At 36.3% G+C, this 16476-nt stretch overlaps 1 protein-coding gene across 1 annotated transcript in view; it reads right to left on the bottom strand.

Moving 5' to 3' along the window:
- The window catches only part of CAP (Cbl-associated protein), a 205044-nt gene that overhangs the window by 93702 nt on the left and 94866 nt on the right, over positions 1-16476 (bottom strand). Inside the window, exons 2-4 of the mRNA XM_017909794.1 lie at positions 9985-10136; positions 9545-9618; positions 9169-9243 (exon numbers count right to left, since the gene is read on the bottom strand). Of these exons, the coding sequence (XP_017765283.1) occupies positions 9169-9243; positions 9545-9618; positions 9985-10136 (301 nt within the window). The remainder of the gene's footprint in view (positions 1-9168; positions 9244-9544; positions 9619-9984; positions 10137-16476) is intronic.

Genomic DNA, 16476 nt, shown 5'->3' with positions numbered 1-16476 from the left:
TATAACCATAAATGACAAAAAAAAAGAATCTACAAAAGGAATAAACATTTTACGTTATTCCAGAAACGACATGAACCAACGAACCGAGTAGAACTCGTACATAACAGGGGCAATCTCATTAACGACAGTGTCGGATGGAAAAGATTTGCAAGGGATAAAACAAAGGGATAAAACGAACACCGATCCCCGGTGCGTGCCATGGCAATTACGCAACGAATCGGCAAACGAGCGATAAAATACGTCGAGTCGATTAATGACGTAACCGAAGCGGTAACAAGATCGTAGGAATCCCCCGCGAGGGTTTGGCTCCTGAGCACCGTGAACGCAAAGGACGAAAGATGGAAGACGTGGCTGCGGAAATGCGGGCTTGGCCGCTTCGGGCCATGACGCTTGGCGGCGCACCCATCGACCTGACGTTAACGCGCCTCCGTCGAGTTTATTCCACGCTCGCGATCGCAAACCAATTGTTAGCGACTGGCCACGAGCGTAGAAAAAGGGACACGATGCTTCTTCTGGTATCACGTACCGACTACGTAAGTACTTAACGTCGAACACGGTAATTCGACTGTAAGTAAGCGTCCTAGGGAATCGTCTCTACGGCCCTCTAGACACACTGTGGCCATCTGGCGACATTTTCCCGAGGCTATTTTAAGACGTTTCTTCGCGTGACTCGCAGCTGGGTCAGAGCGACGATAAATTGGACTTGATTCGAAAGAATTGACACCAAGTCTTCTCGTGGGATAATTGATCAGGGTAATAGCATTAGCAAATTGGCTTCAAGGTTGTGGATCTCTAGAGAGAAATAGATTTTAGAATTTTAGAACTCACGCGTTGAACTAGTGATGTTTCAATGGACTCGTGGGACTGATAAAAGTATCTTCTTTCAGGATCATTTATTAAAATTACAATATTAGCAAAGCGGTTGGAAGACTGTGGATCTCTGGTGATAAATAGATTTTAGAATTTGTTTAAATTTATGTCATAGTTTCAATTCGCGTTCATTTTCATTTGTAATGAAATTATATCCTGTTATTGCCAAATATGTTATGATATTTGAAATTATAATAATTCAAAATATAGCTGACATAATAAATAAAAAAAAAAGAAAGAAATGGGCATGCATAAAATATGAGAAAATATCAGAAAGAATGGAGTAAAGTAGTCAGCGGAAATACCACGTGCTCTGTTTAATATTTCTTGTTAACGACATTTAGAAAGAAATGCAAAGTAAATTAATTACATATCTATACGATAAATATTTATATAGGGTAACCTAAATAGTCTATCATATTTATCTTCCTTCTCTTTTTTTAATTAAATGCGACGTTTCACGTTTCACTGAAATTTTAATCAAACGTCCTTTGCAACTGCAGCCATTGCATTCCATTAACAATTAGACAATATATCGTTCACGTGCATGAACCATATGAACCTAGATATATCTCACGTGTATTTTACGACTAGTTCCATTTTCTACGTTTTTCAATTTCTGCTTTCGTCTAAAAGCATTCTATTTTAAGAATGCTGGACATATATAATAGCTGAAGCATGTTTATTTTATTGATTTCTTCTTAAGGATATCGACACGCCTTCACTTTTCTAATTGAACGCCGCATTCTAGCTTGTCACGAAAGTTATCGACAAGATTGAGACGAATTCAATGATCCATATCAAACTGCATTTATTCCCCTATCCTCTGATTGCATTAAGCGTAATACTGGTCCGCGAAAATTCACGTATTTAAAATAAGTAAACCCATTTTTCAACGAGTAAAAATAAAATAAAAATGCTTCCTAATCAAATCCGCATTAAATCGTAGAAAAATCGTTTTCTAAATAAATCCGTATTAAATACTTAAATAAATTTTAACACTACGAGTTGGAGAAGATGTTGATAGAATAAAATTCATACTGGAAGAACTTTTGCTTCAAATGCATCGATCAAAGTGCCGAACGAAAGGATCAATATGCGTTGACACCTTTGACACTTAATATGGCACACGTAGACCTTTGTTTGCTTGGACCTGACAGGATAACATAAATTGATATGATCATGGTTGAAACTATAATAGAAACGGAAACGTGTAATATTGTTTTAGATAATATATCCTATAAAAGAGTGGCTTTGAAATTTTTTGGAAGAAATTTCTTGTTCGTATAAAATTCTTTGAAACTTTCATAATCACGGTGGCCAAATTGTGGCTTGCGTGCCAAACGTGGCTTTTCCTGGCACTAATGTGGCCCTCAAGGAAGACCACGAGATCGCAAACCTTCCACCAAAGTGATTAATAATTAATTAACAAAAGAAAAATACTGCGTGCATAAAACAACGAAGAAAAAGAATATTCGTATACATTAATACCTGTATATCTTTATTTTATATTAATTTTCATACCTATTTTATATTATTATACAGCTTATTCGTTTATTTGTTAATATATACATTATTACAATTTATCTTGTCGATACTCGAATAACTATATATAAAATATTGGACACGAATAAAAGATACGGCTCTTGAGTATTTCTCATAAACGGAATACGACTTCTATCGTGATAAGGTTCTGTACTAAATCGATGGACCAAATAGTGAATGTAGAAATTGAGATTCAACAAATATCGTGAAAAATTGTTCCGTTATTTTAATATTCGAGCTACGCATTTCAAACACTGTAATCGAATCAAAATTTGTTTCCTACGAATAAACTAAATTAATAAAATAAATTACTAAAATAAACTTGCACGCTGAATACGATTGGAGAAACAAAATTATATGCTCCTTTCATGTACCGATACATACATGCAGTATGTGAGTGTTAATAGTATACATATTCTATTACTTTGATTCATAATAATCATTAACTCTCGCGATAAAGAACCAGATACAATCCTATTACTCAAATCGTATATTACACCTGAAAATGCTAATTCCCGCGGATTACTCCTAACGGGATAATTCACGTTGGACTAATTTCAATTGGCTAATAGAAAATGATAAACACACAACGACATTGTTTACGGGGAGAGACACGAAATTTTTAAAATTTAATTTTCTCTTGAAAAATTCCTCTCCTGTGACGATTAATTGAAATAATAATTACTATTTCTCTGCTTATTTTTAACAATAATAATAATTTTTATGGTGGCAATATTTAATTATATCGGTATTTAATTTAACTAACGTCCCGTGATGATTAATTGAAATAATAACCACTTTTTCTCTGCTTATTTTTAACAATAATAACATATTTTTTGGTGGCAATATTTAATTATAACGGTATTTACTTTGGCATATAAGTGTTCATTGAGAAGTGACAGGACCGCGTGAATCGATTAAAATCGTTATCGAGTCTCACTATCAGCAATCTGTAGTTTAATGGTTCTTGACCCGAGGCTAGGGACGCTTCAAGAAGTAGTTTGGCACGGTTTAGGGGTTATCAGGTTATTGAACTGCGCCTCGATGAAGTACATCGAATTAACACGGTTTACGAAAAGCTGCACCAAGTGGCTGGCAAATGAAACGTTATATGGATGTCTTATATGGTTAATAAATAAAAATAATGCGAATAAAATATTAGCATAATAATTTTACGGTTTACAAATATTTATTAACGTTAATAATTCATATTTCGTTCATACGATACTAATAAAAATATTGTAACCACAAGTAATTTTATTGCGACGAAATTTGTTAATTAAATGAAAATAGCTCCTCGATGGTACATATAATTTTCTATTTGCTAAATTAACCTGTTGTGGGTCGAATCATATTCAACGTTCTAGTGTAATTGATTGATAGTGACAAATTTAGAATAGAACCTCGATTAATCGAACGAATTGGTAACGGGAGAAACGAATAATTGAATCTTTCAGATAACCGAACAAGTGAAATTGTGATCGAGTTTTATATGGAAACCGATAATTAATTATATTGTTATATATGTAGGATACCATTTCGAAAGATATCGCGAATCGCCAACAGAAACAAATTAAAAACCGATCGATATTTTCTAGAAGCAAATGGAAAAGTTATTTTGGGTAGCAAAATTAGATTGCGCGGCCCCTGCGAGGAGGTAAAGCGTAGCTTTCATGCTTTTACGGAAAGCATAAAAGCAGGGTCCTTGATGACCAAAACAGGGCCCTTAGAAATTAATTGTGACCGTGTTGGAAATAGAGTTAAATCAGAGTGCGTCTTTGTGTGTTTTCGTTGCGTTATCTTGGTGTTCTTTTCCTAAGTTAATTTAATTTTATGAGTTTCGTGTTTGTGTTATTCTGTTCTTGTTGTTCTGTCTGTTTTTGATGTCTCAAAACCCAGTATTGTTATACATATATCTCTCTGTTGTAATTATTATATATTCGTGTTTAAATTTTTACATATTTATGTTTCAGATAGGCGTATACATATTTGATTTCCTTTATCGTTAATCCTACATTCTTAATTCAACCCTCTTCATAGAATATCTCCTTATCCTTCAATGTATAAATTAAGAAACGTGAATTTAAAATGTACGTATTTAACAACTATAAAATTTATCGATAACAAATTCTATGTATCATCAATAATAAATTTATTAATATCAAAAACGTATATTATAAAATTACTCTAGAAGAAATGACCAAAAATTAGGCGACACCCCAAAATCCCCCCTAACTTCGAGGAATAAATAAAAACCGTACCATTCGTTACAGCGACATCAAACAGCGAACCCAAGTTCCCCTGAGAACAGACATCTCCGATCCACCGTCCATTTTTCGATAACACGTCGTTTCCATCAGTTTCGCCGACTTCGTCTCTCCCTCCAAACATGATGCAACGTTCCATCTCCTTCGACGTTTTCCCCAAACTTGTGTCTCCCTTCTCGACATTCACATCCCTCACCCTAGACCGTACCCCATCCAACATCTCCCCATCCACGTGTTCATCCTTGAAGCGCACGCTTTTTCCCTCATTAGCAGCATTGAAGAGAATACCCCGGACAGCCTGCACTTTTCTATTCTTCAGAATAGGCGCGCGAACGAGTAGATCGATCACTGTTCTCTCGATATTCAATCGTTCGTCCAGCCTATCCTCGTACAGAGCCTCTAGGCTCGGTTTTCTTCTCTCTGCCATTCCACCCTCATCGACATTTTTCGCCCGAGACCAGTCACGTAAAATTGCAGCGGCTTCGGGAAATTCGCCAGTCGGTATGGCCACGGTATTCATCCTCCTAAGGTCCAACGTGTTTAGCTTGTTTTCGAAGTTCTGCCTGGTCTCGTCGTTCCTGAAGCAAGCCGGCGGCTCGATGAGAAATTTCAGCGCTTCCAGCTGCTCGTAGTATTCACGCTCGAGCTCCCTCCGGCTGAGCCCGCTCCTTCCGTTTCCGTCAACCACTCTGCCGTTAGTTAACCCGGTCTCCACGTTCGCCTTCAGAATTCCCGACCTCGACTCGATTTTTCTGGCCACAGTCCTCGCCACAGCTGCATCCTCGTCCCGTCTCGAACTCGAACCGACCTCTTTCCTCGATAGCTTCCTCTTTCTCGATCTTCGATGAACCTCTAGCCTCGTTCTAGGCCTGGGTCGCCTACTGCGTCTCCAAGACGCGCGCAGAGAACGAACCATCGCCAGAAATCGTGATCCTGGATTGATCAATGATACCTTCCTCGAAGAACTCGAGGACATCGGGCGTTTAGAGGGTCGTTCGCTGGTGACTAATGGGTCCGTTGCCTCGAGAGAGGAGGACCGAGTAGAGGACGTCTCTTTCATACCAGTCAGGCATCGCGAGCAATCGAAGAATCTCATTTTCGAAGCTGTTTCTAAACCCTGAACCCGTGAACCTGGACGTGGCTGGTGGAAAATCGCGATAGTGGTCGTTGCACAGGGGATCTCGTTTGCTCGGCGAAGCACCAAGGGAACGTATCTTGACGGAAAGCTGATGCGGTCGGAAAACGATTTCGCGTTTACATTGCAATCGAACCGCGAGAACGGATTTACCTTGGAAATCTGTTTCACGCGTGTACAAGCCTCAATATCGGGCTGGCTTTGTATCGAGTTTTCCGATTTTTAGCTCGCTCCCCTATCCGCGTCGTTGCTCTATCGTTGTTCCAGCTTCGAGTTTCCCGACGATTACAGGGAAACCATAGACACCTGTTTCACAACGAAACGGTCATTAAGGCTAGAATTGCGAGGTATTGTGATCGAAGAAGCATATCCGTTTTCAATCACCGATGAATCCAATAGTTCCGGCCTGAATTACGTAATTCAACTGCGTAATGCGTTCGGCGGCAGAGCAGAGCAAAGCGCGAAAGTTACGCGAACAGATCGCGATGCGAGACTTCCCGTTAGTTCAATTTCTCGTTTTACTTTCGACGTTAATTATCCAAACTATCCGCTCCAGCTTGTGAAACATTGTTCCAGCTTCCCTTTCGCTGCTCGTTCCTCTATTGACACGGTTCCGATCGATTGGCCACGCAACGCTGCGTAATCCTCGTCGCGAATGCTTCGAATTTCGTGTCTTCTATAGTTTATACTCGAATTTGTACGAACGGTACTGGAACCGGCCAACCAACAGACTCGGTTCTACCTTTGTAAACAAACTTTTATACAAGACTCTGTTTCTCTGATCTTCACTCGTTGTTTGAGGCCTCTGGCAGTTGCAGAGTAGCGAGTTTTTACCGATAACGTTGAAATTGTCGGATGAACGAACTCAATTTCTATTTTTGTAAATACACTTTTACGTAGAATTCTGATTCTTTGAATCCTGCTTCGGCCAAATTCTGGGCTCCAATAATAGCCAAGCAGAGAATTTCTACTGATAATATTGAAACCGACACTAATTTTAGTCGATTAACGCTAATTTTATCTTTGCAAATACATCTAGTCTAGTAACAGCAAGGTAGAGGATTTTTACTGACGAACATTCTATCATACGAAATTCCGTATCTTCTTTGAATCTTCGCTTAAAGACTAGGACCTTTGACCATAGCAAAGTGGCAATTTTCCATTAGCAACGATGGAACCGACGAATCGATCTACACTTCTATATATTGTACGCGAAATTTCGTTTCTTTGATCCCTCGTTCACCCAAACTCCACACTCTAGAAACTCATCTAGTACCAACAAAGCTGGACGATTCTCGCAGAACCATTTCACACGTAACCAGCGATTTTCAGCAAATCGACTCGAATCCTCGGCACTGCAATTACACGTCACCCATCCAAGTACATCTTTGAAAATCGTTTTCGTTCCAAGCGGATCCAGTGCCGCACGAGAATAGACGAAACCCCACAGTCGCGGTCTCCAAGACAGCCTAGATCGTCGTCAACACGTGCCCCTTGGACCACTTGCTCGCCAATCTAGTACCGTCGACGTACTCGAGAACCGAACCAAAACGACACGTTCAGGCCTGCGACTTTCCCACCTTAACCGTACAAGATCCCGTTGCACCGTTGGATCGAACCTCGGAACCTCGAGTACAGAAAGCGGCGTATCCGAAAACGAAAGCGAATCGGGACGATTTCGCCAGAGCACGCCGGACAAAGCGTGTACGAGCACTGACAGAGAGGTGGATCGGACGGTGGTTCGAAAAGGAGGAAGAGGGTCACCTTCTAGGGCGTCTTCTAAGTGAAGGAGGGTGCGGCATCGTCTTGGAAACACAGACGAAACATATCGCTGTGGTCGCAGGTGCACCTTGCACGCTTCGTTTCGTTCGTGTGACCGGCGGCAGGTGTGTGGGTTGGCGTTTGCCAGTGTTCGCGGCCATGCACGAACGTTGGGCATAAGTGAACCGTGAGTACACGTCTGTCCATCGTCGCGTGACGACACGCCGATTCGCAGTAAAGAGGTCTGCACGTTGGGGATCTGGTTGAGATACACGCGCCGATGCCGTGTCTCGTTCGCGACGCTTTGTCCAAGCGTTAATTCGAGGGTCATTGTCTGGAATCCTAGCGATCGGCTTAGTCACGACGACTGACCGCGCGCGTCGCCATTTTTCCATGCGCGGCGCTAGTGTCGCGGCGTTATATCGCTCGTGGCCGACGCGGCGAGATCGTGCAGATAAGGCCGAGTTACGGCACTTCTGATCGATCAACGAAATTGCGATTAATTGCCAGTGATCCGCCGGCTATCTGTCGGTCAGGGAACCGAGTTTCGGGATTGGATGTCGCGGCATTCGGGATTGCCTGATTTGTGGTATTGGGTGAAATGTTTTTTGGGGATGTGAGAGACTTTCGGAAAGCTAACTTTTTTATTCGCAATTCTGTGCGGTTTATACGATTTTGGGATAAAGTTATTTTTCCGCAGATCTTAAATGGCTTCCTATATTGTTTCTTTTTTTTTAACGTTTGTGACGTTACGAATATAAGTTTGATATAATTAAAAAATATAGCAACTTATTTAAAATTGCTTATTGAAAAAGGAAACGAAAAATTGCAATAATTCATTTTAATGCTTTGCGAATATTTATTAACCTAAATACGAAAAACTACTATATTCATTACTGACAGAATCTGTTACGAATACTTGAATCACGTATGTTTATTTTATTCAATCCAGCACATTTTTCGAGATAAATTCGAACAAAGATTAAAATGTCACGTATACAGTCTGTTATATCAATTTTTACTTTGATTTGCTGCTTCATAAGTAAACAATAGGGAAATTGATTTTCTCTACTATGCTTATTACGCGTCTACATATATACTCGGTAGTATATACTACTGTATAGCCACCGATCGTCCGATAAGCCATTGCGTGTCACATGCTCAATTAAATAACAAGTGTAATTAAATAACGATAAACGTGTACAAATTGCTTCGAATCTATGCAAATGACGAGAAATTACGTTGCCCTTAACCACGTTCACTGTATATTTGTATATCAACCTCTTTTCAATGAAAGAATTAGTCATGAGAAAATAAACGAGAAATTGTAGAAACCTTATTCAATCATCATATTAGTTCTTAATAAAGTGAATTTTATTATTACTAATTTGGAAAGTAGAATTTTTATGCTTTTTGAAACCTGACTCTATTTAAAAAATTTCAAATCCTAAATTATTAATATGATGAAAATGCAGAGGTATAAAAGAGAATTATTATTATCTATTCCTTATGTCAACTATATATAAAATATTGCTGTATGTAAGGATAATTGATTTATAAAAATGCAGCAACAAAATGAAAGATACTCACTTGCTTCGTTCTTCTTTGTATCTGTCGTTATAATCCTGGTATTCGATGAAGTCGTAGTTTTCGTTGTCGTTGTCTCTGTAATACAAAAAATTCAAAATATCAATGTACTGTAAATTTTATAATAGACATAAAATTATTACGAATAAATTAGAATATTCGAATTATACGTGCAAAGAAAATAATTGAATTTGAAAAGGACATGATTTTTATTATTATAAATATTTCGTTATAAACATTTTTCATTTAGAAATTTAATGTAATTTTAATCTTTATTTTACTTTTGAAAATAAACTCTGTTAATTTATTATAGTTACATTCCTGCATGTCATGATTATATTAGAATGATTAACATATTGAAAAAGAGAAGTAAACTTACTGTTGAGAATTTCTGTGGTATTTTCTTGTAAACTACTTCTATAAATTCGTCTTTTCGGAGAGCCAATATTTTCCCTGCAAAAAGATAAAAATTTACATTAGTTAAATGTGTAACAATATATTTTCAAATGCGAAGAAATAACATTTAAATATTTTCTCGTATAATAAATTTTATTATATATACTTTCAATAGAACAAAGACAACATGGAAGATATATAAGCTTATAATTGTCAAATTTTTGATGTTCGTATTAATAAATTCGTAAGTAGACAATTTCACAAAAGCTACATCAGTGAAGAGGGTAGTGAATTTTAAAACTGCACTCCTGTTGAATATGGGAAATGTAACTTATCGTGCATTCCCTGTGCAGTGTCTATATTTGCGAAGTGGGCAATTTCATAATCTGACAAAACAGCGAGAAAAATATGTAAACGACTTACTGATTCAAACCGAGCTTCAAGTGTTCGCCGGCGTTTCGTAGGAGTGCATGTGCCTCGCTGTTCGTTAAATCCCGGGTACTTCTTCCATTTATACTACTAATTAAATCACCCTCTCTCACCCCCTGTTGAGCTGCCTTGCTGCCTGGATTAACCTGCAACGAAAATTCAGATTCATACTTCAATTGGAATGAAATTTCTCAACCGTGTGTTTTACGTACTTCGATTCATTTCTCAATGCGAACGAGAGTTGATATCTCAGACCTTAAACTGGTCTGTTCGAATAAATGCTGCAAATGCGTCATGGAAACATATGAATTGTTCATTGACCAATGCGATTAACTCCATTTTCTGAATTTTCTGAAATTTTAGTACCAATAACGCGTTGACTGGTGTTCAATTCTTCACTATATTTCAAACAAATGGCAGCTCTCCGTTTTGAGAAAATAATCGATTTGACAAATGACCAGCTCGTATGATTCACAGTCGCATTTAGAATGGGAGTGGAAAACAAGGAATGAAATATGTTATATCTGGTGGGAGTAGTATGAAATTTTTTACTAATTAATGGATATTTCATTCACGATTAACGAGTTCGTCGATTATTTTGGTTAATAATTATTTTGTTAACATTCTGCAGAATATTATATCCTAGGATAATAGATATTAATATAGATAATATTATGGATTGATATATTATAAAATATGATATTAATTTATGATAAATCTATTTTTAATTTAATTATTTTATTAGATATAATAAATATTTCTATTATACTGTAGCATAATAACTCTAACGTCTACGTGGTTATGTCATTTATGATATCATATAATAATTCCTTTCTCTGTCAATTTCCATATTTATAAAATTATTAATGTCGACGATATTAATTTAAACTTCATTTACTTTTAGTCTTACAATCAAAATGTCAAATACACAGTTACTTTTATCACAAATGACAAATTCAAAGCTGTCGCTAGCTATACTTTGTCTCGTCCATCCAAAGACACCCTAAACTCCAAACGTCCTGAGAACCATATGTCCCATCCCATAGAAATATTCGACACTAACATTAATCGAAAAACCTATTTAAAAACGATAATACCCGATTAACTGTTCTTACTAATAAAATTCCACAATTTCCATAAATGCAGTTCCTCGAGCAGTCTAATAAAAATCAGAGTGAACAATCGAATTTCCGTGCTATCAAAAATTCTACGTTTCCCAAGTTACGTCTAAAGACCGTCTGAAAGACACGCGAGAAAAATGACTCCACTTAATCGAAATTTACTCATTAAACTTTACTTGGGCGCTTAAGATTCTCACCGTGTAGCTGCACTTTCGTTGTCCTGTCGTTCGAAACTTCAGCATGTTGAAAACTTCCTTCACGTAACGGAGCTTGTCGATATGTCAATGAGAACAACGACTAGGATCTCAACGAGCAATTCGTAACTTCGTTTTCTATTTTGTTTCCAAAAGGTTAGGTAAAGTTTCAGCGAACGTTAATTGAAAAAGCAACTGCTTTCTTGGGAAAGATAGACCCCGACCTTATGATACCGCAGGATACGTGGAAAACGCTAATCGCGTGAGACCTGAAGTAAAAACGTTTTAATTTTACGGTTAATTAATCAACTCTTTGAATTATTTCACGAATATTCTTTGTAGATTAACGATATTATAAATCAATGTAAATGAAATAGTTTTCTGGCTCGTGAGAATTCTTTTTAGATATTACAAACGTGAGAATAAAATTAATTTCGAAAAATGAAGGGAGATTAATTATTTAGACTAAACGATATATACCTAATATTGAAATTATAATAATTTTCTATTTGGTTCATGGATACATTTTTTAATGAAAAGATTTATAATCAGAAATTTAATTTTGACACAAAATGATACAAACAACTGTGATAAAAAGATGGTTGATTGAAAACTTTCTTATTTATTAAAAATGCAAGGATGTAATTAACTTTAAAAAATGGAGGAAGATTCGTTATTTCGTCAAGGCGATATACTTGAAATGCAATAATTTTCTATTTAATTTTGAATAAACTTTTGAAAAGAAACTGTATCCAATGATCAAACTTTGACACAGAAAGGCTCGAACAACTGCGGCAAGAAAAGAGACGAGTTCGTTTGAAAGATTTTTTATTTCTTAATCGAACTTTCAATTATCCGATACTTGTTAGCCGTGTGGTTCGAGTTCGGCCAATCAATGGTGAGTGCAGTATCCTACTTTCAAACCTTCTCTTTCGATTTCTTTCTTGCCCCTATTCTACTGTTGAAAATAAAATAGCTGAAAGCTCGCAAACAGAACTTCAGTCTATAATTGTTAATTAATGGGTACTAAGCAAGGGTGTAATCTTCTAACACGTCTGTAGAAAAAGTGCGTAAATCTTGTAAATAAATGCCAAGGGGAATCAACCCGTGAACAAATAAACAAATAAATAAACAAAAACTCGCTACAACTCGTACCTACTTAACATTTCAAAATACCTCGCTTGCCGTACCAATTTCATACAAAACCTTGCGAAATTCTCTCCACGAAAAATCTTCGCGACCTCTGCACGAGCCATAAAGAAAATTTCCTAGTCCTCAACCACCGACGATCTTCCCAGCATAGCGTTACCACCCAACTTTTCCCGACGACTTTCGTCACACGAAACAATCCTCATCGCCAGCCGAAAACTGACGTCCAAATTACAGACCGAGACAGACCCATCGTATCGCGCATAATGCAATAAACCGATTAATTAAAGAAATTAAAAAAACGAGTTCGAGAGGTCAACTACGATTCTTGCGATCAATGGTCAAAAGTCGTGAAGCATATCGACGGAAACGACGTTATAATCGTGGAAGCTCGGTATCGCGGAATTACGAGCGAACCTCGAAGACAGTGGTGCAGAGTACGTGAAAGAGAAACGGAAACTGAGGAAACTCTTGAAAAGCCGTGCGACGCGGATTCGTACGAATGCATCGCCGTCGCATCGGCGCCGTTCTTTCAAGCCAGGAGAATGACACGATGGCACTTCTCACTGACCTTCCTCCTCAAACTTCTCGTAATTGTGACTACCATGCTGCTGCTGCTGTTGCTGTTGCTGTTGCTACGACCGCCAACGACTTTTTACCCAGCGGTCGAAAACACTTCGCGACGTCCTTTGGGATGCATCCCTGTGTTAATTTCTTTCTAACTTTTTCGTAATTGAAAAACGACTATGAAGAAGGATCTTCCGGAACCGTGCAGTAAATCTACCGATTAGTCGATTCTGTTTAAGTCTCGATAATTTAGGTATCGCTATTTCATATCGATTTTGAAAATCTTTTTCAATTACGCGTAAGAAATGATATTAGAGGGATTTGATTTGAGAAAAGTTTGAGTTGGTAACAGATTGAATGTCTAGAACGGATTAAAATGTGAAAGTATAAATAAAAATTCGTTCCTATCGAGTTCCTTTAAGAGTGATTTTCTATGTTCCTCTCTAAAATAGATATATTAGATAGAAAGTTGCATATGCTTTCTATTCTGTTACAATTTTCTGTACGCTAAACGCTTTCTAGGTATTTCTGACAATACGTTTTCTGGAATCTTATAAGAACGCGTTTAAAAAGGTCGTAATGAGAAATTAATATTCATTAAGACTGCTTTCCATTGTACTTTCACGACTGTTGTTTTCTACCTTTACGCATGAAAGTCAAAATGATTAATTACTATAAAGAAAAAGCTGGGTCATCCAGAATGTAGCAATAATATTAACGTGTTAAAAAATTCATATAATTTTATATTGACTTAATATATATTAATTAACTTTTAAAAATATTTACAAATCATACCTATAATATTAAATATAAGGTATTAAACGCGAAATTTCACGTGACGTTTTAAATATTAAATATTAAAACAGCCTTGATTAATTTCTAAAAAGATTCTAAATAAATAATTTCATTGTTTAACATCACCTAATTATTCAAGCAAATCACTTTGAACACCGAAAAATAAAACGCTATTAATTTAATTTATAGCGATTAAACCTCGCGATTAATATTCATATTTCTCTAAATGTCAAAAGGCTTTGGCCTAGGAAAATGTATAATTAAAACAGTCGAATAGTTTTAAATTTACATTGAAGATTGGATGGCTTTTTATGATCAATTAAGAAAACTACCTATAGCCATAGTAAAGTAACTAACTTACCGACTAAAACGAACGCACGATGATAGCCAAGCGCGCTACGTTCGAGGAACGCGGACAATCATTGAACTACAGTCAAAAGTCCCTAGGCTTTTACCGATCCGGAAATACTTCATGCTCGATCACGATGTCACGGTAGGGAAACCGTATATCTTATTCATATTTCAAGGAACTACTTCACATTTATTTAATAATAATTTCATAAGCTTGAAAATTGTTATGAGAATAATGAAAAATGAATAAAAATATATCTTCATAGAACGAAATTCATACGATGTTCACTGGAAATATATTAATTAAATTTCTGCATAATTTGAAAGCACTTTTCATTCGGTATACAGAGGATTCCATTAACTCCAGATATCGCAAGTATTTCGAATATTTTAAACAATAAATGGAAACGTTATTCCCTTAATTTCATTCATTCAAATTTACTTATTTAATTCTTTTTTTTTAATATACATATGAAATGTCTTATTTTTTAACATTAAATTTGATAGAATTTTAAGCAACTAAGAAACTGCTTGTTCAAGAAATTTTCTCGTTCGTTGAATAAAGAATTTATTAATACTGACAGATGTCTGTTGGAAGAATAATATAATACAACGCGAAATAAAAATAATACAGAGAACAATATTTTCACTCGTATAAAATAATAAAAACACATTCGACCCTGTTCTTTTAATACAACGCATTAATTCGCACCATGTTACATCGAAAACAAGCGAAGCGAAACAAAAGAACTGCCATAACGTTTAAAAAGCAATAGCGAACACGAAAAAAATCGTATTACCGTAAAAGTATTGCAATTTTTGTCACATTGGAATCGTGTTTTCAAAATACCTTGTTGATTTATTAAATCTATGCAAAATATGTAAAATCAGCAGACACTCTGTACGAGAGAAAAATTACAAAAATTTTAATCATTTCATTCACAATATGTACAGAAAGAAAGAAAAATGTTATTATAAAATACATGATAAATAATTATGATAGAGTGACGGAATGCAGTATCCAGGAATTCGTTACTTTTGAGAATTGAACTTTCAGACTGCACAATCCGTTGGGACATACAAACTATCTGCACAAACCAACTTCGGTCTGCATACATTATATATTTGCTCCTCGTGCACTCGAACGAATTAATTTGTTGTCGCTAGGAGACGTCGTTATCATTAATTAAAATTGTTACGCAAGTCGTACACAAACTCGCGTTGTTCATGAAGTCACTCCACGAAAATTCCTGTTATTCTTTATCGTAATTTCATCGAAACATACGAACGAAGCTTGGCAAATTGAAAATTAAATTTGCACCACTGACGTGGAATTAATTAAATTGTCATGACAAGGTCTAATATTCCTTTTAAGCACTCAAACTGTAAGCAAACAAAGCAAACGGTAAAATATTCGAGATAATATTATTATTATAGAATGCAATTTTAATGCGAGCCAACAAAATATATAAAACATATACACAGATACAAGTTAACTTTCTTTGAAATTATTAAGTATCGATTAAGATTTGAGTCGTACATTTAAAACAAAAATCCCTTAATCGATTAATTCCGGAAAATAGAAATTTATTTTAAACGTAAAGGATTAAGCGTCAATCGTACGAATTGACACTGAAGTGCAAAAAGATTCAAGAAAGTGGAGTTAAACACCTTGACCTGGACATTGTAAATACAGTCACGTCACAGCATAAAATATTCATACTATCGATACATCTATGGTAGAAAATGCAGCGAGTAAATCCACGACTCAAATCGGGAAGTACGAGTCGGAAAAATGAAGCACGTGATCAATCAGAAGAAAATATCGATAATGACTAACTAAAAACTTCAATCAAGCCTGCTACAGGTTTCAAATATAAGAGACATTGCACGTCAATTAGATTTGCATCGTACAGCGGCTTCCTGCCATCTACGAGCTACAGAGCAAACCAAAAAGTAGCATAAATGGCTATCTGATTATCTAACATCTACCCAGAAGCAATGAGAGCGGGAAGCATGTTATCGCGATCATTTTCTTCTCGCGTTAAATCGAAATATTTTATTTTCGCCTAGAATTGCAACTTGTAATGTCACAAGATTATCGTGTTTCAAGGTAGGTCAGTTCTTTGGTTTTTACTTCTGTTAATCGTTTTTAAAGCTAATCCTCTCGAAAGAAGAAATAAATGATCCTCGCTGCGAGCTTGATGCGTTAAATCTTATAGCTCGTGTTTTGAAGAATAAATATAACTTTTTGTGAGAATACAAATACTGAATATCTCGTTTACAATATGATTATTTTTCACTTACGA

Source organism: Eufriesea mexicana, unplaced genomic scaffold (genome assembly GCF_001483705.2).
Source record: "Eufriesea mexicana isolate 0111107269 unplaced genomic scaffold, ASM148370v2 scaffold22879, whole genome shotgun sequence".
Classification (NCBI taxonomy): Eukaryota; Metazoa; Arthropoda; class Insecta; order Hymenoptera; family Apidae; genus Eufriesea; species Eufriesea mexicana.
Note: the sequence above shows the minus strand (reverse complement) of the source record. Positions and strands in the feature narration are given on the sequence as shown.